Source organism: Zingiber officinale, chromosome 5A (genome assembly GCF_018446385.1).
Source record: "Zingiber officinale cultivar Zhangliang chromosome 5A, Zo_v1.1, whole genome shotgun sequence".
In the NCBI taxonomy this organism is placed as follows: domain Eukaryota; kingdom Viridiplantae; phylum Streptophyta; class Magnoliopsida; order Zingiberales; family Zingiberaceae; genus Zingiber; species Zingiber officinale.
In genome coordinates, this window is record NC_055994.1 from 103,561,570 (window position 1) to 103,587,014 (window position 25,445).

At 37.9% G+C, this 25,445-nt stretch overlaps 2 protein-coding genes across 3 annotated transcripts; both read right to left on the reverse strand.

The window, feature by feature from the left end:
- Nucleotides 1–4,909: 4,909 nt before the first annotated feature.
- LOC121981293 (cell division control protein 48 homolog D) lies at nt 4,910–13,255 on the reverse strand. 2 transcript variants are annotated; one of them, XM_042533739.1, is made up of 9 exons: nt 13,120–13,255; nt 12,843–13,005; nt 12,178–12,406; nt 9,137–9,903; nt 8,835–9,056; nt 8,503–8,574; nt 8,135–8,416; nt 7,694–8,053; nt 4,910–5,405 (listed from the first exon to the last, which is right to left on the reverse strand). In XM_042533739.1, exons 1-9 carry the CDS (start codon nt 13,152–13,154, stop codon nt 5,115–5,117), a joined length of 2,421 nt encoding a protein of 806 aa, XP_042389673.1. In that variant the 5' UTR covers nt 13,155–13,255; the 3' UTR covers nt 4,910–5,114. The 2 variants fall into 2 exon arrangements, with proteins under 2 accessions (XP_042389673.1, XP_042389674.1); XM_042533740.1 differs by having other exon boundaries at nt 13,104–13,215.
- A 718-nt stretch (nt 13,256–13,973) lies between these two features.
- LOC121983089 (QWRF motif-containing protein 7-like) lies at nt 13,974–16,034 on the reverse strand. Its single transcript, XM_042536067.1, has 5 exons — nt 15,138–16,034; nt 14,792–15,028; nt 14,622–14,711; nt 14,429–14,536; nt 13,974–14,358 (listed from the first exon to the last, which is right to left on the reverse strand). The coding sequence occupies exons 1-5, from the start codon at nt 15,774–15,776 to the stop codon at nt 14,200–14,202; spliced, it is 1,233 nt and encodes a 410-aa protein (XP_042392001.1). The 5' UTR covers nt 15,777–16,034; the 3' UTR covers nt 13,974–14,199.
- Nucleotides 16,035–25,445: the final 9,411 nt, after the last annotated feature.

A 25,445-nucleotide genomic window follows, 5' to 3' on the forward strand; every position in this document is an offset into this window, starting at 1 on the left:
GAGGAGATGTATACCCTATAGCCACTTGTCAAGATTATTACTCAAAGTATTTGACCAAAGCATCACATATTAAGATACGTTTATAGGATATATGTATGAGTAGTTTGAATCCACAAGACGAGAAAGTATTACTTAGGGTAGGTATGATGTAGTCAGTCTAGTAAGGACTAATATATAAATCATGTCCTTAATCAAGTGAGTATAAGACGAATGAAAGGAATAAGACACAATTCACTATAGTTGTTGAAAGGTTCAGAAGTGGTTCTGAAATTAACCGATAATTTTTTAGTTAATTGAGAGTTATGATATATTATTAGGTATCATTTATGATCTATCCATAATTAGATATGAGATGGCTGGAAAAGAAAATAAATTTAATTATAAAATTAAATTAAATTTTAGAATTTAATTTAATTTTTCGAATTTAATTTTTTTCCCTTATTCTTATCTCTCTCATTCTTATTTACTTTGCTCACGAAAGAAAAAAAAGGACGTACTGTGCCTTTTTCCTTCTCCTCCGCCGTTCACTTCCGCCACCGCCTAAGTCTGCCACCGGCCAGCACCTCCCCGGCGGAAAGTAGGAGTCCCTGGAGAAGTATCTCCGGCCGGCAACCTCCGTTCCAATCAAAGAGAACAATCGGCCGACAATCTGTCCGCCAGCGTCGCAGCCTCTCTACGATATTCGTTAATGAATCGTAGGTATAATTTATTATCGTAAAATTTTATTTTACAGTCATATTTGGCACGTTGTATCTTCATATACATGTAGTGTATATGATGAAATAATTAGATTTTATTATTATTATTTATATTGTTTACTGTACATATTTATAAAACATATTTTAATATGCACCGCGTCAGGCTCCCCAACACGTCGGAGTGGATGAGCTGGGTATTCCCTGGCCTCCATTCTAATCTCCTCCCTCGCTGTTTTACTCCTCACAGGTTTTCCAAACGATTCAATCTTCTCTACAGTGCATGGTGATGCCCTTTTACAACTTTATAGGCATCTTCGGTAACCTCACCTTCCTCCAATTCACGATAACTCCGTCAACATTCTAGATAGCTCAGAAGTGGCTCATTCATCAAAGGTCTCAAAGCAGATGGACTGATAACATTATGACATAAGAAAAGTTCGATTAATACAGTAATCAATTGAATTAATTGATTTTATATCAATTCAATTGTTTGATTTTAGCGGATTCAGTTTGTTTAAAAAAAATTCAATTTAATCGAATTGTTCAATTTAGTTTATTTAATTTTGAATCATTTACTCACCACTAACTAAAGATATCAGAGTATTTTCATTAAATTTAAGTATTTACTTATCAATAGATATTCTAACAAGGACAAAATGTCAATATAAGAGCACAATTAAATGCAATCATGGCGCTCCTAAAAGCCCATTCACATTCTTTAACTTCTAGCAATGCTATATCACCAAATACATTCATATTATTTCTCTTGTAGGTCATTTATGCCTTTTATTTTTATTTTTTTAATCCAGTAATTATCCGAGGTTCATCTAACTAATCATAAGGCAAACGGTATTTCTCTTGACTCGCTATACACACTTAAAAATCAATCTCTCAGATATTAATTTCAGCTGAAATTTAAACTATCATCTTTTATTATTCTTCCAAGTATGTTATTACTTACGCACAACTTTGACATTCAAATGGTCAAAATGACAACATACGTAGTAGATTTACAATACTATTAAAACTGCATTCATACTTTTGCTTTTTTTAAAAAAATATTTTGACTACTGAAAAATTATCAAAACACTTTTTTTTTTAAAAAAAAATAGTTACTCTAAAATTACTAAAATCTTTTAAAATTTTTACAGAGCACATAAAATTCCACAAAGCATTTAAGTGCCTGAAAAGCTTTATTTATTTATTTATTATTATTATTTTAATTACTTAATTAATCCATCAGCTTAGTTGTTCTTTAGATCAATAGCTATTAAGAAAAAAATCATCATTAAATATTTTTTTTTTTTTAGTTTAGAACAACACAGCCCTCAATTAATGGAGATCCCATCTATCCCTAAATTGCAAACCTTAATGTGATGGTAAATTGCTTAAACTAGTACTCTGCTCTGCTGTGCGATTAAACACGTATGTACTCGAGCGGGCCTGGTATGGATTCCTGCTGTCGGCGTCTCCTCTCCCATTAGCTATCAGACAAACCCTCTCACCGTCCAATTCAACTCAACAGTAGTTCGGCATGTGCATCACATCTATATTCTACCTCAAACACAAATGGACCTTTAATTTGCATTCACCATTCCTAATTAATTGTACTACATTGCTCTACTACAATTAAGTCGCTGATGATGGTATATAATCGAGCAACAGTGGTCGTAACAGTCTCTGAGATATGACAATGCAACGTACGATACGATTCGTGGAGCATTTGCTTACGCAGAGAAGTGAGGGAAAATATATGCAAGAGGGCGATCGATGACTCGTGTTGTTTTCAAGTTCATCAGACTATTTCGTTTTTATTCTTATCAAAGGGACGTTTCAACTCCATTCTACTGTTCGTGCATGATCATTCCAGTACTTAGAAATCCTGTAAACCATCATCTCCTCCTCCACCTTCTCCGGCACCAGCTAGCGCATGCTCTCCGGCGGCTGACTCACGCCATATGTATATATATATAGTTAATTGGTTTTCTGTGGTGAAAGCGATCGAAAGAAAGAACACTAGTGATCAAGATGCGACCGGTCGACTTAATTACGCTTGGAATGTTTTCATTCTTTATTGCAAAATGAACCAAATCAGGAGGCGCAGATCGATGGAACAGAACAGGTATCGGAATTAATTAACGCAAAGAAATTCGTGAACACGGACCAAAATGAATGGGAGAGATTCTATGAATTAACGCATAACTAGTAAAATACATTCTTCGGGAACGATTTAAGTGGCTTCAATCCATCGACATATACATATATAATTAAGCTCAGACAAACTAAAAGTAGTATCGAAAGCAAGCAAAGCAACTGATGTATATATATCGAGCTGCACCATTCCAGCTGAGATATATGCTAGCTCTTCGATCATGACGTCAGAGATGGTTGCGATCGTTCCAGCAAAGCAACATGACGATGCATCGCCGGAATATGTAGAACCTGGCTCTCTGCTCCCGCACCAGCTGCCGGCAGCGGCGGCCGAAGGAGAGACAAGGCAAGCAGTACTCCTCTCTCTTCTCCGTGGCCTTCTCCATCTCCAGAAGAAGGGAATTAAGAAGTGAGATATAGAGGAGGCCGGTGTTGGTGGTATATATATAAATATATATATGCAACTGTTAATTAGTTAATTAATGAATAGCTCTGCGATGGGATTTGTGATGTTTTGCATCAGATGAGTGGCGCCCCACGGCGTCAGTGGCGGAGCAGCTGCACACGCGGCGATGGGGGGTGAGATGAAATTGGGTGGGCCATCGACAATATATAAAGTAAACTCCATAGCTAGCGACGGAGCATGCGGAGGCCACCACAGTGAGGGAGAAACGTTAAACGACGCCGCATTTTGACTTTTAGTAGTTAATTTCTTATGGGGTTCGACTGATATTAATTTAAGACTTGAATTCAAGAGTATTTTTGTGGTTCTTTTTTTTTTAGAATTAAAACACATACAATCATCAGCTATACTTCATCTTTGTCCAAGTGCCGAAGGATCACTATCATTGGATGGATGAATGAGCATAAAAGGATACCACAATCATATATTCCTTGTTTACTTTGAAGAATAGATCAAAGGAAAGGATGGATTATGAGAGTCAGAGATAATTAATTTCTTATAACACAAAATCATTAGGTGGAATAATTTTTCTTTCCTCTCGAGCCAACTCTCTAGCATTTGTCGATGTGTGCCACAAGCCCAACAGCTAATCAATAAGACATCAGAATTGGAATCCTAATAAAGATGAATATTCTTTGAATGTGTATAAACTCCGTCCTAGATTTACTCGATAGATAAATCAATCAGGAGAATAACTACAAACTCAAGGTTGTAGATTGGCGATGAGCACAAGAACTGACCGTTAGGCTATCACAAATTCACGCCTCTTTGCAAGCTAATGGCTAAGCCGCCGCAAGCTCTCATGGCTTTCTTTTTTTTTTTCTTTTTTTTTCACAGTGGATCGTTTTAATTTCCTACAGCCATCATCCTTTGGGGTAAACATGCCGCCTACATTTTAGGAAGTGAAGCAGCAAGCTCAATCGAACTCGACCAATTTTAACTATCAACGTCTGAGTCAATCTAAGACAATTGGCAGACTTGGTGTACTCTGCTTTAATCTCATGAACAATCAACTAAAATTAGAATATCACGTTGGAAGTAACCAACACATTTTCGGAAGTGAAGCATCGGTATCGCTTCTCTCCGGGACTTGCTGCATAGCTCTAGCACTGTAGAACAACAGTGCAGGAAATTAAACGCTAATGTCGATGCTAAGCCTCCAACTAGCAATCCGTAGTACTGTTGTTTTCGCACTAAATGGCCAATTCGCCTGCTTGCCACTACGCGACGACAGAGATAAACGAATGAAGCTTATCTCACAAAGCAGTGGTCATGCTTTAATACATGATTAGGCCAGGATTATTTGCAATTAAATATTGTTCCTTGTGATGTGAATCAGTGCGTACGTGGCTATCTCGATGTAAAATTTATATCGTGATGAAAACTAATAATGATAAGCTTATTGGAATCGACCTTGTCTGTATGCACAAAATGAATAGTGACGGACAAAGGCAATTAAAGAGACCTTTTTGTTGCAGAGGAATTATTGGAGGCATTATCAATGACGACTCATGCTCCAGAAATTAGAAAAGATTGAGGAAGAACAATTTGTGTTTGATTGAGAAACAAACACCTAAAACCAAGGGCAACTATTGGATGTCATAAATAAAGATGTGCTTTTCTACTTCGTAATTAAGGCTTAAATAGTAACAGAGATCTGAAAATATCTTAGTTTGGACAGAAATGACAATCAGTTAAATAACCTGCCGGCAGGTACGCTGCCTACAGTTCAAGAGAGCCTTAAAGGTCTCTCACGCATGGAGAACAGTAAAATGTATAGGAAAAGAAAACGTTCGGATCGACTAACTATATAGATCATCGTCATCAGCTGCATTAGCTGTGAAAGGGTCTGTTGGAGCGTTTCCAACTGCAGCTTCAGATCGCTCTGAGAAACGGAACTCAGAGCCAAATCCCCTTGATTGCTGCAAAGTCTGAGCAAAAGCTTGGTACTTGCGAATGTCTGCGTCACTAACACTGCGACGAGCAAACTTCATTGATTCCTCAAAATGAACCGCTTTGATCTCGGCTACTTCACTCTCATCTTCTTCCATTGCTTCAGGATTCTCACTCTGTTTCCTCTCTCTTTCAATGTCCTGCAATGAATTGATGATAGTGAGATTTAAGATATGCCTCTCGTATAAGCTAGCTGAGCACAAAATATGTGCCATTGAGTGTACGATAACAAGTGAGCAAATACAACAAAGTAAAATCACTAAGCCCAAAGCAGAGATTGTACAGCTAAAACTGATCTTCAAGAATGGTAATCTCCGGAAGTTGGGACATTTAAATTTTCAAAGATGCATTAAATCGTGGTCATGGAAAAGTAACTTTGAGTAGACATGTATTAGAATTGAAAGAAATTGGGGAAAAATGCTAAAAAAAACAATAGTTAAATTTGTGCATAAAATTAATTACTTGAGTTAATAATGCTCAATACTTTTTCATAAGAAGAAATGTTGGTTAACATATTTAGACTGGGTGTGGCATGAATTTGAATTTCAAAATTGTAATTAGGAAAAACACTGTGCTGCACTGTTTAACAGTAAATTATTGCTTGGTAACTTAATCTCAAAATTGCTTTTAAAAACAAGTTTACAACTATAAAGTTTGATAAACGTATCTTTAAAAGACACTTTTCATTTTTATAATTTTCAACTCCCATCCATAACCAATTAACATCCTTGAAAATTTTACAAAACCATTCTTAGTTTTTTTTTTCCAACCTTAGCTGAGAGGCTTCTATAGGTGAATCCATGAAAAGTCACCATTAACAAACTTTTTAATAATGGGGAAAATATTCATTTGCTCACACCTATAATTTATCTACTTTTTCATTTTGCTCCTAATAGTTTAGAATATTAGTTTGCAAAAGATATATACAAAATATCCCTCCTCTATCAACACAAAGACGACTATTCATCCAAGTACAATTGACAAGGTCAAGACAGAGTTAAAAAAAAAAGTGATTTAACTTTATATTTGACTGATGAATTATTCAACAGATTTCCTTTTTTTTCTACTACTCAACCTTCCATTCAAATAGTTTTAAAATTCAACATGATCACACGAACGAGTTTAAATGATTAAATCTAAAAAACATGATTCCTCAAGGGCAGAAAATTTTAAAAATATTCTGTTACCTTATCCTCCCCTTATTATTTTTCTTCATATTATCATATAATTTAGTTATCCACTATTGGCTTTTACACAGTCCATTGACTATCTTCAAAAGAAGTATGTCATAGTTGAAAGTACCTCACTTTATCACATAGTAATGATGTAATATACTGAACAAAAGGAATAAGATCCCTATAGAATCAATCTAATTTCATTCTACCCAACTAATCTACTGATCGTTTAAACTTAAAACATATGCAACAGAGGAATCACTATTTGCACCCGAGAAGAAATGACATTAATGTTAGAGGGCATCACTAAACTATATGCTCAAAAAATAAAAAATTATGGGAGGGAAAAAATGAAATTCTCTTTATTCTGTTATATATTATATAAACTATAATCCACCAATCCATTTTTCTAGGAACAATTCTATGTCAAAAATATTCTATACTTGTATGAGATAAGACTCATATCACTACACATAACTATACACTATTTATTATTGTATTGCTAGAATTTCTATTTTTCTCAGTTACAAGAAATCCTATAATCATAATCTAGATCCTCATTGTTCATATTTGCTATACTAAATTTCGATGATTGAAATATTATTTTTATTATAAAAGTTCTACACTATGATTTTTATACTCATTACAACATCACAAAATACTATTTATTCATCCAAATTGTATATACTTAAATTGTAATAACTATTTTGTTAAATTATATCACTAAATTAAATTTTGACTGTTTTCATAAAGGGAAGCCCGGTACACGAAATTCCCACCAATACAAGTCCCGGACAAGGATTGGACCATATTGGGTATATTGTACGTGGCCTTACTCGAAGTTATTTCCTCAACTCGAACCTGTGACTACAAAGTCATATGGCAACAACTTTAACATTGTGATAAGACTCCCTCTTTTGATTATTTTCATATTCAATATTTATTTTAATATTTATCTAAATTCTGCATCAATTGTTATATGTATGACTACTTTGCAAAAGGTACTTGGAAAAACACTCTCCTCAAAGTACTGTTAACATCAGTATAGCAAAAAACTTTTTAAATTCTAAAGTGTTTTGGCACCTAAACGCACTTTGGGAAGGCATTTTCATACCTAGCCTTATTGGTTCCAGACTCCAACATAGACGCAATTGTTGTAACACTAAGCAACAGGCAAATACAAGTATTATGCTTAAAATATAATCATTCATATTAACAGGCACAAATACGCAAAACCAGAAGTAGAAACATACCTTTTCGATGTTCTCTCTAATAGCATACTTGCATGCACGTTGGCAAATTTCTGTGATATCAGCACCACTAAATCCCTGAGTGTACTTGGCAAGAACCGCTAGGTCAACATCTTTTGAGACAGGAGATTTCCTCAGACAAGCCTTAAATATTTGGTATCTTGAGGCCTCATCTGGCAAAGGAATATAAATCAATTGGTCCAAACGACCTGGTCTAAGCAGTGCAGGATCTATTATATCAGGTCTGTTAGTTGCCCCTATAATGAAGACAGTCTTCTTGGCATTCATGCCATCCATTTCAGTTAGTAGCTGGTTGAGTACCCTATCAGCAGCACCTCCAGCATCACCAACACTACTGCCTCTCTGTAAATGGAGCAAAGGATTATGACCATTATGGTTCCTATGGTATAGAAAGGCGGAGCTTTGATGAAAATAATAGCTTACCTGTGTTGCAATGGAGTCGAGCTCATCAAAAAAGAGAACGCATGGTGCAGATTGGCGTGCTTTGTCAAAGATTTCCCGTACATTTGCTTCACTCTCCCCAAACCACATGGTCAGTAATTCAGGACCCTTGATGCTGATAAAGTTTGCCTGGCACTCATTAGCAATAGCCTTAGCTAACAAAGTCTTTCCACAACCAGGTGGTCCATAAAACAAAACACCCTTGGATGGGGACATCCCAAACTTCTCAAATTTTTCAGGATGCTCAACTGGGTATTGCACAGTCTGTAAGAAATGGAGAAATATTATAAGAAATCATTCATCATCAAACATTCTTAAAAGTAAGATAATATGACTACAAACAAGATTACCTCTTGCAGTTCCCTTTTGACATTCTCCAAACCACCAATATCATCCCAGCTGACATTAGGCACTTCGACGACCTGACCAAGGACCAAAAGTAATAATAAGCAATCAGTGACAACATAATATATTAATCAAATAGTTATTGAAACATGTTAGGACGCCAAATAAATTAGGGCTTCTGGAATTTAATTTTGGTGAAAACAATGTGTTCAATGATATTACAGGGTATTGAATTTTTATGGTCCAACTATCTAGAAATTCCTGGATTAAAAGTTTCATTGTTGAAACGTATTTTCAGCCCAGTTTCAAAAGTTGAGAAATGATAGGTGATCCTTACCGTCTCACGTAAAGCAGATGGATTGCTTGTTCCAAGAGCAGTCTTGAAATGTTCATTTGTAACAGACATGGAGTTGAGAATCTCAGCATCAATAGATTCATCCTCCAAGTCAATTATGTCCATCTTTTCACGAATACACTGCAGAGCAGCTTCAGTGCAGAGTGCTGCAAGGTCAGCACCAACATAGCCATGAGTGTCCTTGGAAATCCTTTCTAAATCAACCTGCATTACATGATTATGTCATGACACACTAAATTGATATCATATATAGCCAAAAAGAAATGAGAGACAAAGGTTTATACATCTTCAGCTAGCTTCATGTTCTTGGTATGAATACGGAGAACCTCCAAGCGTCCAACTTCATCTGGGACACCAATATCAATTTCCCTGTCGAACCTACCAAATCGTCTAAGAGCTGGATCAATGCTATTTGGCCTGTTTGTAGCCCCAATGACAATTACATGGGCACGAGATTTCAGACCATCCATTAGTGTCAAAAGTTGAGAAACTATACGTCTCTCAACTTCTCCACCAGTTTTGTCTCTCTTGGGTGCAATTGAATCAATCTCATCGATAAAAATAATTGATGGTGCATTTTTCTCAGCTTCTTCAAAAGCCTTTCTCAAATTGCTCTCACTTTCACCAGCAAGTTTTGACATGATCTCAGGGCCATTAATACAGAAAAAGAAAGCTCCAGTCTCATTTGCAACTGCTCTAGCTATCAATGTCTTCCCAGAACCAGGGGGTCCATACAATAATATGCCTTTTGGTGGCTTGACACCAATTGACTTAAACAATTGAGGGTGCCTAAGAGGTAGCTCAACTAGCTCTCTTATCTGAGCCATTTGTTTTCTAACTCCACCAACATCATCATAACCCACATCATCAAGTCTGTCTTCATCCTCCCTCTTTATAGGCTCCCCCTCACAGAAGATCTCTGTGTCAGGAGCAACAATACAATATTCTGCAGGATCAGTCTCTATAACCTTAAACTCAACACTCCGCATCCCTCCCCTGACAAGGAAGAGATCTCCTTTTCTAACAGGACGATATGCTTCCAGGAAGTATGCTGCCAAAATAGTTAACATTTAGATCTAATCAATATTTCATGATCCTTTCTTAAATGCAAACAAACACCAAGAAAAGGAGAGAGAAAAGCTACCCATCACTGAAACCCTACTTATATTTCTTAAAATTTGCCACCATTTATCCATCAAAATCCAATATTATTTGCTAAACCTCATCACTTCTCACAAGTAGTCACTCAATTGACTCAACTCCTCACCCCTCTTTTGGTCATTGTCAATTAAGATTTGAGAGAGAGTGCAATCCATGGAAAGAGAATGCAGTAGCCTCTCTCAGCAATCAGTGGGATCAATCCCCTCAATAAAACTCAATTTGTCTGCATTATCTATAATTTAGTATTTAATAAAATATAACATGCAACAATCTAATATTATATCCTACATAAGATAATTTTATTTTAATTCTTTAAATATTCATAATATAGTATTTAACAATATAACACACATCTAACTTTTAGTATCTTTTATTATCTCATATATGAACTAATTTTATTTTAACATTTCTTTTAAATTTTTCAAATATGTTCCCATTCCACTAATACTACAAATCAGATAAGGCTACCACTTACAAATCTTTTTGTCATTTGATCTAAATAATAATACACTTTGACAACCAAGTAACTACTTAGGCACATGATTTTTAGTCTCCCAAGTTCTATCTCATCACTTGTCCATGTCAACAAATCAAATTTGATCTAAAATTGGTAAAATAATATAGTATATATCAATATCCAATTTCTATCTTATTGCGTCCACTTTAGACTGTTCTCTTCAATTTGTTCTATCTCACCAAAACAAGGAGGTATAAAAGTTACCCCATGAGTGTTGAGAGAAAAAAAAAAAAAAGAAAAACAAGAGTGTCATTCATGAGAATGAAAAAACCTACTAGGTAATTTCTTGAAAAAAAACAAGTAGAACATGAATAACATAAAAAAAAATATCAGCCACGGTAGATAGATTAGTTCAATAGACAAACAAAAAAATGCAACACCAATTAGTGACACAGAATATTCAAAAACATATTAACAAGTTATAAGTGTCACAATAATACATGGTTCCGATTAAATAACCCATGTCAATAAGTAAAGAATGTTCTAAAATACAAAACAGAACACATAAATTGCTGGAAATGCAGGGGGAAATGAAAGATTGTAAAGAAGATATGTTTACAACAAAAGTTGGACATAACTGTATTGGTGAAGGAGATCAACAGTCTCATGTGATTATTGAGGCCATCTAGATTAGAAGAATATTTCAAAGAAAAGCTGCAATGGTCATTTAATTGAGCATTGAACAACATGTGATCAGCTGTAAGTCTATAACAAAACCCTAGTGTAGACAAAAGAATCATACTGTAGAATAAATGTAAAGTATAGAACAGTGAGAACAATTATCAACTGCATAGGTGTTGATGGCTCGAAAGAATATTTCAAATGCATACATTAAACAAGGTGAAACTATCCAAATCACTGATGCTAGGAGGTAAATAAAAGCAACAGAAAAGAAAATATTACATCTCATTTTGACTGGTAAACTTCACTTAAAAAAAGATAAATGAATGATCACATTCGCATAACAAGGGAGATATAGTTAAATTATTAATTTCAACTAATTAATTAGGATTTTCCTAAAAGGAGATAGCAAGTAGCTTGAGTAACCTCTAAATGAAACTCTTGAATAAATTGATCATGAAATATTGTATTCAATATAAACTGTCCACAAAAGGTAGATTGTAGTAAACACTGAATAAAACCTCCCTCCATATCCGTGGGGCCGGAACTAGGGGGGCCGCTAAGGTAGCGGATCTACCTTTTTTTTAGTAAACACTGAATAAGAATGTTACATTATTATTTATTCAAGAAGTTCTCCTTCAAATTGAAGAGAATTATGATTACACTGTTGAGTGCCGATATAAGATTTAAATTAACAAGGAACTGCTGAATTGTAAACAAACCAACATGATATCATCTGAATCAAATCTTAGATAGAGAAAGAAGTAGCTCCAGATCATACAAGTTACAATCTCAGTGGTATAGCATTATCCTTTTTATGAACAAAGTTGACATTCTAAATAACTACATTAAACTGACATATGAAGTCCAATCAGATGAAGGATGAATCTGAGTATCGCATTGCAAGCAAAAGAATTCAGAAGATTGACCAAAGATGTAGTAATGAGTTTGATGGTGTTATTCATTATAAGCAATTAAAGCCAAGAAGAACCTAAATCCGATATGAAAATATTCAGCATAACTCACGTTTCAAATATGCATCAAACAAGTTTCCTGTAACTCCTTCAATTGTGTCATCAATTGGCAGTATATGAACTCGCTTTCCATACTTGACATCTTGGCATTGGTGTACTGAGACAACATCCCCAAGCCTCACCCTAAGGTTTGATCTGACAACTTTATTCATCCTGATTTTTGGCTCATCACATGTATCATCAGCAAGTGCAATGCAGATAGTATCCCTCCTTTTCTTACCCTATATATACAGATGTACCAAATGAATGTTAAAATACTTGTTCAAATTGTACATAGAACTATAACCGAGATCATAGAAACATACGCCACTTTGTTTAAAAAAATATTTCTTTTTCTAACCTCAAAATTGAATATCAAAAAAGCAGTGTTGAGTAAACATGTATATTTGAATAGAAATTTTCTTTCAACTAATTCAGAAAATTTCAGTTTCCAAATAGATTCTGATAAAACAAAGAAAAAAAAAACAAAAGTTCCATAACAGTAGGAGAACACCTAAACTATCACTGGCACTTCATCCGCAGTGCCAAAAACACGAAAAAAAAAATTGAACAAGTCGACAAAGATTTCCAGCACTACAGATTCAACAGACTTCCACCAAAGCTTAAAGATCCATAAGTTATAGAAAGCACAGATCAAAACAAGGCAGCAATGGATACCTTCAACAGTATGGTATCTCCACGAAAGAGCTGGAGCTTCTCCATTGTTTCGGGGTGCAAGGCAACCACGGAATTATCATCGTTACTAGCCTCATCTACGATCAACCGGTTAGGCGCCTTCTTCTTCTCCAGAATCGCCGTGCTAAAATCCTTCTTTCCCTTGCTGCGGAGGCATCCACCCAAATTTGACAAAAGTAGAACACATGAAAAATCAAAATCAGAACCCCAGATCCAACCCTAAAGACACATTCTGACACCCACAAGGAAGGGAACTCACGGATCGGAGGAGGAAGCCTCGCCTTTAGTCACCATTGGATCGTGATCAGCAGGAGATGAGAAAGCTGGAACGAGGGAGTATCGAATTCCAACAGGCAAAGCGAAGACGAAGCCTAGTGAGACGGTTGTTATATAGGCCCAGCAGGTTGGGGGCGACTTCTTTGCCAAGACATAAACTTTTTATTGGGGACGTTGATCATTCTGCGGGTGGACGATCCACCGTTCGTTGTATGTATATGCGGTCTCTTATTGGTGGGCCGACGATCCAGTCCTTAACTAAAAGTCATACCAAAGATGCGGGCAGTGGGGCAGGTCGACGACCGTATCCCATTTAACCAGTTGGCCCACTTGATTGGATTTTGGCTCCAGGAATACAAAAAAAAAAAAAAAAAAAAATTGTATAATTAAAATGTAGTATGGTAAAAAATAATAATTTAATTTTTTTAAATCTAAATTAAAATTTAAAAGCATTTTTAAATGAATCTATCATTATAGATTTAGAAAAAATTACAAAAAAAAATATGGTAAACAAACCAATCAAGTCATTTCATTTTAGAAAAAATAATCATGAACTTATTCAGAATTAATAGATCAGAATATTTCGGTTTTTGAATTTAAAATCTTCTGCATGTTTATATTGATTTTTTATTTTAAAAAAGACAGTTTAAGAATTGATTTTATTTATATTATAATTAATTGAATATTGAAAATTGTTAAATTTACATAAAAATATTTTTCTAAAATGTTAAATTAAATTAATAAAAAGTATAATACATCTAAATTTAAATTTATTAAAATTTGAGGTATCGGAGATATAATATTAACGGATTGGACTATCTGAATTAGTAACCCGCTTAAATTGTTTAATTGAACCGATCAAACCAAATTAACTATGCGGCCCGTCAGTCATCGTTACAATCCTCTTCTCTTTCCTTGTTGAGAAAATAAATAAAAAATCCAGTGCCCCATTTAAATAATCTGCAACAAATGCATCCTAATACTGCTATATTCGCACGCACGCTATAATGGAAGCTTGTTCGATCCAATACTGTGCTTTGATTTTCTCAGGAAGCTGTAATAGTTAGTAAATAGTCCAAACAAGAGTGCGATACGGCACCGGACGCACTGATGTGAATGTATCTTTGCAAATTTCAGCTCTGCGCTGAGGATAAACAAAGATGCGTTCGTCTTCCTCTTTTATCACCTGAATCATCTGCGCTCGAAGGCTCAGTTCATGCATCTGTCAAAAACAGGGAGGGAATAAATACTTATCAGATCGAAGCGGGATATGAAATAATGCTGAAACCAACCTCCAATGAAGTGACTCTTCTACAAATCTTGATCAATTCCTCCAGACTTTCTATCTCTGATCTTATTATTTTGACCAACTCGATGAGGATTGCGTCTACTTCTCCAGCCTTAATAGGGTACAAATACGCAAGATGGTTAGTAGGGAGGGACTTAATATTCCAACAGATGTGAACTCGTGATGAAGTTCTATACCTCTGAGTAAAAGATTCCTGCTGCACCAGCAATTTCCTTCATGATCTCCATTGACGTGCTCATGTTGAGATGGACTGACACCAAGTCGGCCTGCATGAGAAACAAGAGATCAGTGGAAAAAGATAAAAAGATAGAAAGAAAAAAAATATTGAGAAGATTTAATTCATTGCCTGGGTTCCTTCGACCAGAGGAAGCGAGAGGCAAGCAGTGCCTAAGAGCCTCACGAGGATGGCTACAGCTTCAATGTGCTTCTTTGCATGGGGCTTCCAGTGGCTCAGGAGAAGAGCCTGCGGTTGAAGGATTTGAAACAGCTTCATCTTCTGCTTTCTTCGTTGAACCAAAATCCGCTTGGCCGCCACGAGATTCCTCAACTCATAGACACCCAACCAGACGTCGAACAGCTTTTCCTGCGGAATTTGTGCCGGTAAATTAGCTTTCGATCGAGGTTGATATTGCAGATATTGTATTTTGGGTGAACTGCTGTAAATTAAGGAAGCTTGTAATTAGTAAGCGCACGTCGGCGTTTCGCCGGGAGACCTCCATGGCCTCCTCGGCCTTGGCGTTGGCGAACCGCCACTGCGCCAGCCGCGACGAGAGCAGCCGGAGCTGGTGCCACTCCTCGTCGGCCGGCGCTGCCTCCTTCCTCTTCCTGAAGAGACCCAGGACTCCGCCACCGTCCCCGCCCCTCTTCCCGCCGGAGGCCGCCACAGGCTCTCGGTGCGCCTGGTTCTGCGAAGTGATCGCGTACGTCCGGGTAGGCGATCGTGCCCAAGCCGGGATCCGTCCTTTGGCCTTATTCCCAACATTGGAGTCGTGCTCTGCGCCACGCGGCGGGGAGCGGCCGGGGGAGAGCGCCCAGGCGGAAGGCGGCGGCGGCCTCGGCTTCGGGTCGGGCGCGGAGAGGCACCGGCGGTTCTCCTTGGAGGGATCAGCTTCGGCGTCGTCGTCAAAGACCTGCTGCGAAGGTGTGATCTTGGAAGCCGAGTGGGAGCGCTGGAGGGCGACAGGGTGCGAATTGGAGAGTGAAGACGACAACGGGGTCGCCTTGGGAGAAGAAGATCCACGAGTAAAGGAGGAGACGCCGCTGCGGCATCGAAGTAGAAGAGCACTTCGCCGGCGAGGCGAGGGCGAGCGCGCGCCGGTCCCCATATTCATGTTTCGAGGTATCTAGCTAGCTAGCGTTCAATTTGCGCGGGGAACTCAAGGAGTTGGTGGAGAGAGCGAGTCGTTCGATAAAATGCCCAAGTTAAAAATTTAACCCCCTTCCCCCTCGAACGCTCGGAGGCACGTATTCAACGGGCAACTCGAAGGCACGTCGAAGAGCACCCACGACCTAAAAGGACACTGCGAGCAGCGCGCACGTTGCTGTACGTATCGATGCGAATAAGAGAAGCGAGCGGGACGTCAAGATTGGAAGAGCTCCTCCGTCCCTTTCTGTCTCTCGTATTGAGAAGGATAAGATAATCCGTTGTTATCGACGAACCTAGAAACAAAGAACATTAGACTAACATATTTCATTATCTTTTTCCTTTTAATGTTTTTTTTTTTTTTTTGTATGATCGATCCTTTGCACAAGGAGAGGTGGTCAATTAAATTTAGTAGTTGAGTAGTCGTAAGCTGGGGCTTGAGCTCGTTTCCATGGAGATTGATATCATCGCATCCATTATATTGGAACTCACCTGTGTTCCACTTCCACCTACCAGTTGAAATCCACTTGCGGACCATCTTTTGGACTTAAGTGGCTGTCCACCTCTTGCTTTTATCCAAATGTCCATGTCCATGTCCATGTCCAGGTAAGGGGTGTTGGGGCATTGTCATTGGGAGGGCTACGACTCAAACAGTATATGCGTGCTTGTCACTTTGAAGAACATAAGACTTATATTACAGGCTTTCTAATAATTGTTATAATCATCTCCAATGGGTCATGGCAAATCTATATTTTATCTGTCACTAGATCCAACTATGATTTAAAATTTATATAATATATAATACGGATTATAATGAGCGAATCCAAGAAATTGTATAATGGTCAAAGTCAAGATAAAGTGACAGTCAAAGTCACCGGAGGAGAACATCTCCCCATCTAGCTCTGATTGGTTGCCCGGTACAAGGGCTCGTCAGCCGGACTTGGTTGGATTCCGAGCAGTACGAAAAAAAGGCCGACTGACCCTTAAGTCGATCGAGTACAAGGGTTTCAGTGCTTCACCTTTAAACTAAAGAAGCAGCATGTCTAGTCAATTAATAGCTAATCGAGTTTAAAGATGGTTGCCCTTATAGGCCAACTGGAATAGTCGATCCACCGTCAAAGGGAGGGTCGAACTCATTGCTATATAGAAGCCTATCTATATACACCCGGTCGATCTGATCACCGGTTAATCCTATGGTTATCTGTTCAATAGTATAATTGATTGGATCCATATGATTCCATACTCATCTCTTCTATGTATAAGTGAGATAACTTTATAAATCTAGTCAGACAGCTGGATGCACTTTACCTACAAGTTGCTATATTCCCGGCCGTAAAAAGAGTCGACCGGTCCTAAGATATTTTGACTCAGGATATTGATCGGACATCTTAGAACACAGCATTTCTCCAGAGGCTCGTTGTACGCCTGTCCGGACAAAATACTGACCAAGCCTAAGGAGCTTAAGACACTTAGCTTCATATTGCGGATCAGATAGATTTCTAGTACACACGAGTTATTATATTATTTCTCAAACAGACTCTCAACGTGTTTAGGGCATTATATTATTCTCCGGACGAATATATCAAAACTACACAGAATATAACTGAGTGGCTTAATGCCGAGACAACCTAACAATACGGTCGGCTTAACCACTAGCCGAGATATACTCAGCAGACAACAGTCTAACAAAGCAGCCAGCTTAACGACCGACTGAGATATACTCAACTGACAACAGTCTAATAAGATGGCCGGCTTAACAACTGAATGAAATATACTCAGCAAACAACATCCTAATAGTCTGCTAGAATAACAAACCATGTGTCAAATAGTATTCCCCTAGGACCTTCTTCAGGGACCCTTTTGTCCCCCATCAACCAACCATTTATAACAGCATATTCCTTCATATTTATGTGAAAATCAGCAATAGACTTTGGATATTATCCGAAGTAATAGGTAGATAATTACCGAAGTAGATGCACGTGAAGTAAAAGGGTCAATTTATTACTTTACCACATAATTACTAAAGTCTATCACCGATCCAAAACTGGTTCAAAATCAGATCATTTTTGAAGTAAATGTTGGTGCGTGAAGCATCCGACGATCGAACCTGGATTTTGATTATGTCAAAGGGTCTAAAGTTAAGTTGTCTTGTGATCGAACAAGATTGATTGAGATTGTAGGAAAGTCCTAAGTTGTCTTAGGTAAAAGTCCTAGCTGCGGTTAGGCAGGTGGAAACCCCTAGGGGTGATAACCTTAGGTCCTAGGGGGTGATAACCTTAGGTCCTAGGGGGTGGTAACCCTAGGTGATTAAAATTCCTAGCTACGATTAGGCAGATGGAAAACCCTAGGGGATGGTAACCCTAGATCGTATGGGGTGGTAACCCTAGGCGGAAAGTCTTAGCGGATCGAGCGCTTCAGGCAAAATCCTAGAGTCGGGGACTCTAGGTTGAAATCTTGGTGGTTGCGGATCGGGGTGGAAGTCTGGGCGGGTCGTGGAGCCGACGTCCAACATGAAGACCGAAAGCATCGGACATTGAGCAAAAGTCCAGTCGATCTGGAGGATCGGTCTGGCAATATGTAACTTCTCCTGAGAGGAGTAGGTGAGGGCGCGTTCCCCTGTGAGGGAATAGTACGTGTCAGTTCGATCTACGGTTTTCAGAGGAAATCCGAAATCAGAACCGGGCAATCCAAAGGATGTCAAAGTTATTTATTGACATATTATCTGCTATGTGCTAACTCTGTTTTGCAAGAAGACTAATGATTCTGCAGGTTGATGTTCGGCCTAGATTGGTCGACCGAATCTGGCGATCGGACCGAACCTCCAAGTAAACATAGCAGAGTTCCAGCGAGTGGATCGGGTTCGACTGAGGGATCGGTCGACCGAACCGGGGATAAGTGGTGACGTGGTCGAGCTGAGTTGATAAGACCAGATGTACTGGGGATCTGTCGATATAATGATGGGATCAGTCGACCGAACGAAGAAAGTATATCCGAGTAGAAGAATTGGAAGGCGGACCGATTCATGCGGGATCGGTCGACCGATCGACGACGAGTCAAACCTGATGCCCAGATCATCGGATCTAGATCAGATCAAGCTCGACTATAAAAGAAGGGCTCGACCAGGTGCTTCGACAACAATTCTTGAAGAACAACTTGAGCTCTTGCGCACACTCCGAAAACATCTAAACGCTTCTCTGACGACAATCAAGCTAGAAGTTTTATTTCTCCAAGTCATTGGTAACAAGTTTAATTTTGAGCAATACTTGTAAGCTACATATTTGTACTTGTACTCAATTTCCGAATCTATAGTGATTGCCCAACGAAAGCGATCAACAATCGCGGGCCTTGGAGTAGGAGTCGCCACAAGCTCCGAACCAAGTAAAAGAAAGCTTGTTAGTGTTGCTTGTCTTTTCATTCTTTATTCCGTTACATATTCTGTGTGTTTTTCGAAACGAGTGAAAAAGCAACGCGTGCTATTCACCCCCCTAGCACGTCTACGATCTTGTTGGGACCGAAATGTAGCTAGAGGGGGGGGGTGTGAATAGCTCATCGCGATCTCATGCTTGTTGTTGCTTGCTTCTTGTGATAATGTGCAGCGGAAAATACAAGAACCAATACAACAATGCTAACTCTAGGAATTTACTTGGTATCCACCTCAAGAAGAGGTGACTAGTCCAAGGATCCACACACTCACGCACCCTCTGCTATAAAAAAACTCCTTTACGGTAACAGCTGTAGACGGAGAAGCCTTACAAGCTCACAATACAACAATAAGAAAGAAAGAAGTAAAATACAAGTAAATCTTACAAGATTATAATAAAACCCTAGCTTCTTCTTCTTCTTGTTGCAACTCACCTCTTGACTTGGATGTACCTCTAAGAACCTTCAAGAACTGGCGGTGAGGAAGAAATGATCGCTGTGTAGAGTTTTTGTGATCGCCCATGGAGAAGAGATGAAGCAAGTGTTGAAGACACGCTCACCAACGACTTTATTTGCGCCAATGGTCGAATCCCAATTGATTGGATTGCTCCCAATCGATTGGGGAGGCTTTGGATCAATCGGCCGATCGATCCAGAGCGCTTTTGTGCTCTTTGGAATCGCCCTGAATCGATTAGCCGATCGATTCAAGGCTTTTCGAGCTATTTCCAGCGCTCCAATCGATCAGTCAATCGATTGGAGGTTTCTATCGATCAACTGATCGATTCAGAAGTTTACTGTTCGCTCAGAAACTCTTCCAATCGATTGACCAATCGTGGGAAAGTTTTGATCGATTACCCAATTGATCGAGATGCTTTCTGCATGAAATCATGTCAACCAATCGATTGAACCCCCCCAATCGATTGGCCAATTGATTGAAACCTAGAAAATTGTGTAGAGGTTGAAATTTTCTTCGTTTCGCATCCGAGATCACCACATTCTGATATCCGAGTCAAAAGTTATGACCTTTGGAAGTTTACTACGTCTGAACTTCCTAGTTCCATGCCAACTCCTTATTGGATTTACGACCGCTAAGAGTTCGGTCAACTTTTGACTCATCTAGACATTTTCTCCTCGCGCCAAGTGTCCGGTCAACCTTGACCCACTTGAACTTACCATCTCATGCCAAGTGTCCGGTCTTCCACGACCCACTTGAACTTCCTTCCACCAGATGTCTGGTCATCCTTGACCCATCTAGATTTCCTCTTGCCAAGTATCCGGTCAATTCTTTGACCTACTTGGACTTCCAAAACACCAGGTGTCCAGTCAACCTTGACCCACCTAGATTTTCACATGTCTGGCTTCACTCACCAGGTCTTTCAATCTGCCTAGCTTCACTCACTAGGACTTCCCATCTGCTTGGCTTCACTCACCAGGACTTTCACCTAGCTTCAACCACTAGAATTTTCACCTAGCTTTACTCACCAGGAGTTTTCCACTATCTGGCTTCACTCACCGGGACTTTCACCTGCTTGGCTTCACTCACCAAGACTTTCACCTAACTTCACTCACTATGATTTTCCAACTGTCTAGCTTCACTCACTAAGTCTTTCACCTGGCTTCACTCACCAGGATTTTTCTTTCTGCCTAGCTTCACTCACTAGGACTTCTCAGTCAAGTATCCGGTCAATCTTGACCTACTTGACTCTTCTTCAAACTCAGACTGGTCAAATCCTAACCAGAGGGGAATTGCTCCAGCAATTTCCCCAATCAGATGATTACACCTGTAATCTCCACGTATTATCTGTATTGTCAAACATCGAAACTCAAACATAGAGACTCAAGCTTGAGCCAACTCAAGCTTCGTCAACCAGGTCAACCTTGACCTAGGGATATTTCACCAACAATCTCCCCCTTTTTTTATGTTTGACAATACCTTTAAGTTAGGCTAATTCCATAGCCTCAACTTCCTTCATGTCAATGTATGAATGAGGGTTTCCTTCATTCTCCCCCTTTCCTAGAGGTCAAACTCCCTCTTTAGGTAATGAAAGTCTAACTTAACCACACATTCTCCCCCTATTGGCACACATCAAAAACTCTCTCCCTGAAGAGGCACTCACCGTTGTTCACAACTTCACTCGTTGTGTTTAACACGATAATGAAAGTCCCATACCCTTCATTATCTTTTAATGCTCACCCTTGAGCATTAACACCCAAACAATGAAGATATCCACTCCTCATTGTATTCAAAATGCTCAACCTTGAGCATTTACGCTAAGGAAAGTTAACCACCTTCCAAGGTGTATGAAAAATAGATTTTCATGTCCTTAAAGAATAACTCCCCCTAAAGACATACACGTAACTTCTGTCATTGCACCAACAATGACTTGGAATCCCTAAATATATAGGAAACCCAAATTTAGAAGTTTTGAGGTTCAAAAATTCAATATTGAAACCAAACCACAACCTAAACCTCAACTTAGTCTTCCTTAACCAATCCATCCTTATTTTCATCATGAAAACTCCCCCTAAATGTATACAAATATGTTTTAAGTGGAAAGGAGGGGTTATATAGACTAAAAAAATACTGAACTCTAGCTTACCCAGCCAAAATCAACATTTCAATCGATTGAAGTTAGGCCCCAATCGATTGAACCCAGCTGAATCGATCCACTGATCGATTTAGACTGCGTGGATCGATCGGTGGATCGATCCAGCGAGCTTCTGCTCACGAGAAATGCCTTCTCAATCGATCGCTCGATCGATTGAGGCATTCCAATCGATCGGGTGATCGATTGAAGCTCTAAAAATGCTGAAATTCACTTTCAGTCAATTTCAGAAACTCTCCAAAAATTCTACAAAATTCAAAAAATCATGAAAATTCATGTAGACATTCCTTAGGGAATATACTATCAAGAAAAAAATATTTTTCTATGAAAATACTTTCTATTTTCTAAGATTGACATAAACTTGAAAACTTGTAAAAACTTTAGTATTTTTTTCTAGTTTGTGTCTAACTTTTCAATGATAATTACTATCAAAAGATAGTCTTCATCAAGATTTTCTAAAAGCATTTTAAAACCTTTTTCAAAACCAATATCTAACCATGTTCTTTGGGCTCAATGCACATGACTTGTACATTAGCTTTCCCAATGATTGGAAAACACATAACTAGTATTGTTTTGATGAACTTAAAACTCAAAAGAATGCACTTAATCAACACCTTGAGTTTTGTTCATCACCCTAACATCTCACTTGTATCTAATGTGTATGAAACCACATACAAGTCACCTTATAGTTCTTTAGTGAGATGTAAACTTTGGTTTTGCCCTAATCTAGGGATCATGCATATCTATCTAGGCATTTTGAAGTTAGGAACATCCAACAAGGATATTACTTGTTAATGAATGACATTTGTCCTTAGTTCGCAAGGAATTAAAATAATGCATGATGCGTTATGACATACATCAAAGATAAATTATTTTCAAAAGAAAATTTCCTATGACTACATGATGTATGTATGACATGACATGGTATTTTTATGTTTTTCATAATAAGGCATGAGTACAAGAATAAATATGATGTCATGACATATGATAGGTAAACACAAGCATGACAACTTAGTATAAATAAAATACCTAGAATGACTATCTAAATATCCTTGAACCTTAGCTAACTTAAAGTTTAAACCTAGATCGCCCAATATTTCCCCAAAAAAATGCCAAAACCCAATTTTGACATTTCCTTTGCTTTTCCTACATTATATCAATTTAAATTAAGCATATTCCTCAAATTTGGGCACAAATTACTCTTTTAAAGAGTAACAAATTAAAATAAGACTTAGATTTTGTAGGACCGTTAGATTCGATAGAGGGGGGGTGAATATCGATTCGAAAACACAAGAGTTTAAGCGCAGCGGAAAAAGATAAAGTAGACACAAATATTTTTACTTCGTTCGGAGCCTGTGACGACTCCTACTCGAAGGCCCGTGGTCCTTGACCACTTTCGTTGGGCAATCACTAGCAGATCGAAATATGATTACAGAAAAAGTACAGGAGATGCTAGTAATAATAAAGCAATACCGACAAAGAAAAAATTAAACAAAAACCGGAAGAGCACTTTTGTCGGAGCGTCGTTGACGTCGCACTTGAACGTCGAGCAGCAAGATCAGCAGAAGAGTTCTCAGTCAAAGTTGATTCTGAAGCTCCTGTCTGGCGCTTCTTTTATATGCTGTTCCGGGCGCCTGGATCCCTTTCGGGCGCCTGGAGTGTGACGTAACTGCTCAAATCAAGATGCTCCACGGACCTCCGGGTGCCCGGACCACCTTGTTCCAGAAAGACTCCTTTTTCCTGCAAAACAAGGTTAGTCCGAGGCAAATATATATCCTGTAAAACAAATGGTTAGCACAGTTAAAGTTCAACAGATAGATAAAGAGAGTATGACTTAGATTCCGTCTTTCCGAGACCGGAATCTAGTCACGATCTCGACTTAGACATCCGAAATGGATCTAAGCCGGATCGACGCCTAATGTCCCCTTCCCGGGAACGCGCCCTCACAGTCACTCCCCTCCAGTGACTTACCTCACTTACCTGCCAGACGTCCGGTCAGCCCGTCGACCCGTCTGGACTTCTCGCCAAGCGTCCGGTCAGTCCGTCGACCCGCTTGGACTTCTCGCCAGCTATCCGGTCAGCCCGTCAACCTAGCTGGACTTTTCCTGCACACTTGATCAAAGTGTCAGACAACAACACAACTAACTTAACCTATTTGTCATTCATCAAAACCTGGGTTAGACCGTTAGTGCTACCCGCACCAACAATCTCCCCCTTTTTGATGGAATGACAACCTGGTTAAGTTAGTGAAAGCATATGTACGAAACAACATGCATTTGTGTGGTTTTAAAGTCAGTTTGTGTTTTCAAATTGGTTTAGCTAACTTAACCACCTAACCCTCCTCCCCCTTTGACATTCATCATCAAAAAGAACAAGGGTAAACAATCATAGTGTAGAGTTACTGAATAACACTTAAACAATCATAGTTCAGAATTTAAGGACAAAAGTACAATTTTTCAATCCAAGAAAAGATCAAGTTGACTTGGGGGAGTATAAAGTTTTGAAAACTTGTATAAAGCAGTAGTTTTTAGCTTTTAGAAAAATTTCAAGATTTAAATTTACAAACATAAGTGTATAAGGTCTAAATTTCAAAACAAGTTTCAACTTTGAAACGCTTTTTCAAACATAAGTTTTCAAAACCAAAAATTCCAAAACTAAGTTTGAAAAACCTATTTTTCCAAAACTGATTTATTTTTCACCACTAAATTTGTAAATGATTAAAACTTAAGTTTTGACAATGATTTAAGTTTGAAAAATCTAACTTTCATAATTTTCAACACTGAGTTTTGCAAATCAAGTCTCAGTTTGCAAATATTGATTTTGAACTTTACTTTTAGTTTTCAAAGGAGTTTGGGAGAACTAACTTTGATAAAGTAAAATAAAAAAAATCAAACTTTTAAAGTTCAAAAGTACTAGTTTCAAAACCATGGTTTAAAATACTTGAAAAGTTGAGTTTTCAAAGACTAAGTAAAAAGGATAAAAAGTTTGTGATTTAAAATAAACAATTTTGAGTTGATTTAAAAAATTTCACAATTTTAAGCAAGTTGATTTTGAAGATTGATTATTGAACTTTGATTTTCAAAATTAAGGAAAAAAATTTTGAGAAGCTTAGTTTGTAAACTTAAGTTTTGGAAAATCTAATTTCCACAATTTTCAAAACTAAGTTAAATCTAATTTTCAAAATCAATTTTCAATAGGATGTAAAACCTAATTCTTAAAAATAGCTTAGTTTTATAAGAGTTAGTTTTCAAAAGTAGGTTTAAAAAATTTTTAAGAAAACATTTTTCAAACAAAATTTAAAATATTTTATATAAAGGAAAATTTTTAATTAATTCCTCCCCCTGAACCTGACATAAAATTTGAAAATATTTGCTAAAAATATTCAAAGTAGATATATATATATATATATTTTTAAATTGAGGTAGAATTTTCTAGAGAGATTTCAAAGAGAAGATTAAAAAATAACACTTAAGGAGATAATTAAAAAATAAACCTCCCCCTTAATTTGATACTCCTTATTTATTACTTCCCCTTAATATAAAATTTTACAACCGTAACATATTTTTGTACCTAAGTGTTTTAGACGATTGTTCATTTAAATTTGACTAACC

Excerpts from the sequence above, each read along its gene's own strand:
- LOC121981293 (XM_042533739.1), bottom strand. The coding sequence starts at position 13,154 with ATGGTGACTAAAGGCGAGGCTTCCTCCTCCGATCC. Across the intron at positions 9,057-9,136 it reads ACATGAAGCTAGCTGAAGAT|GTTGATTTAGAAAGGATTTC; the intron begins GTATAAACCTTT and ends CATGTAATGCAG. Across the intron at positions 8,054-8,134 it reads TCGACTCCATTGCAACACAG|AGAGGCAGTAGTGTTGGTGA; the intron begins GTAAGCTATTAT and ends CTCCATTTACAG.
- LOC121983089 (XM_042536067.1), bottom strand. The coding sequence starts at position 15,776 with ATGAATATGGGGACCGGCGCGCGCTCGCCCTCGCCTCGCCGGCGAAGT. Across the intron at positions 14,712-14,791 it reads CTCTGGTCGAAGGAACCCAG|GCCGACTTGGTGTCAGTCCA; the intron begins GCAATGAATTAA and ends TTTCTCATGCAG. Across the intron at positions 14,537-14,621 it reads CAGGAATCTTTTACTCAGAG|GCTGGAGAAGTAGACGCAAT; the intron begins GTATAGAACTTC and ends TACCCTATTAAG.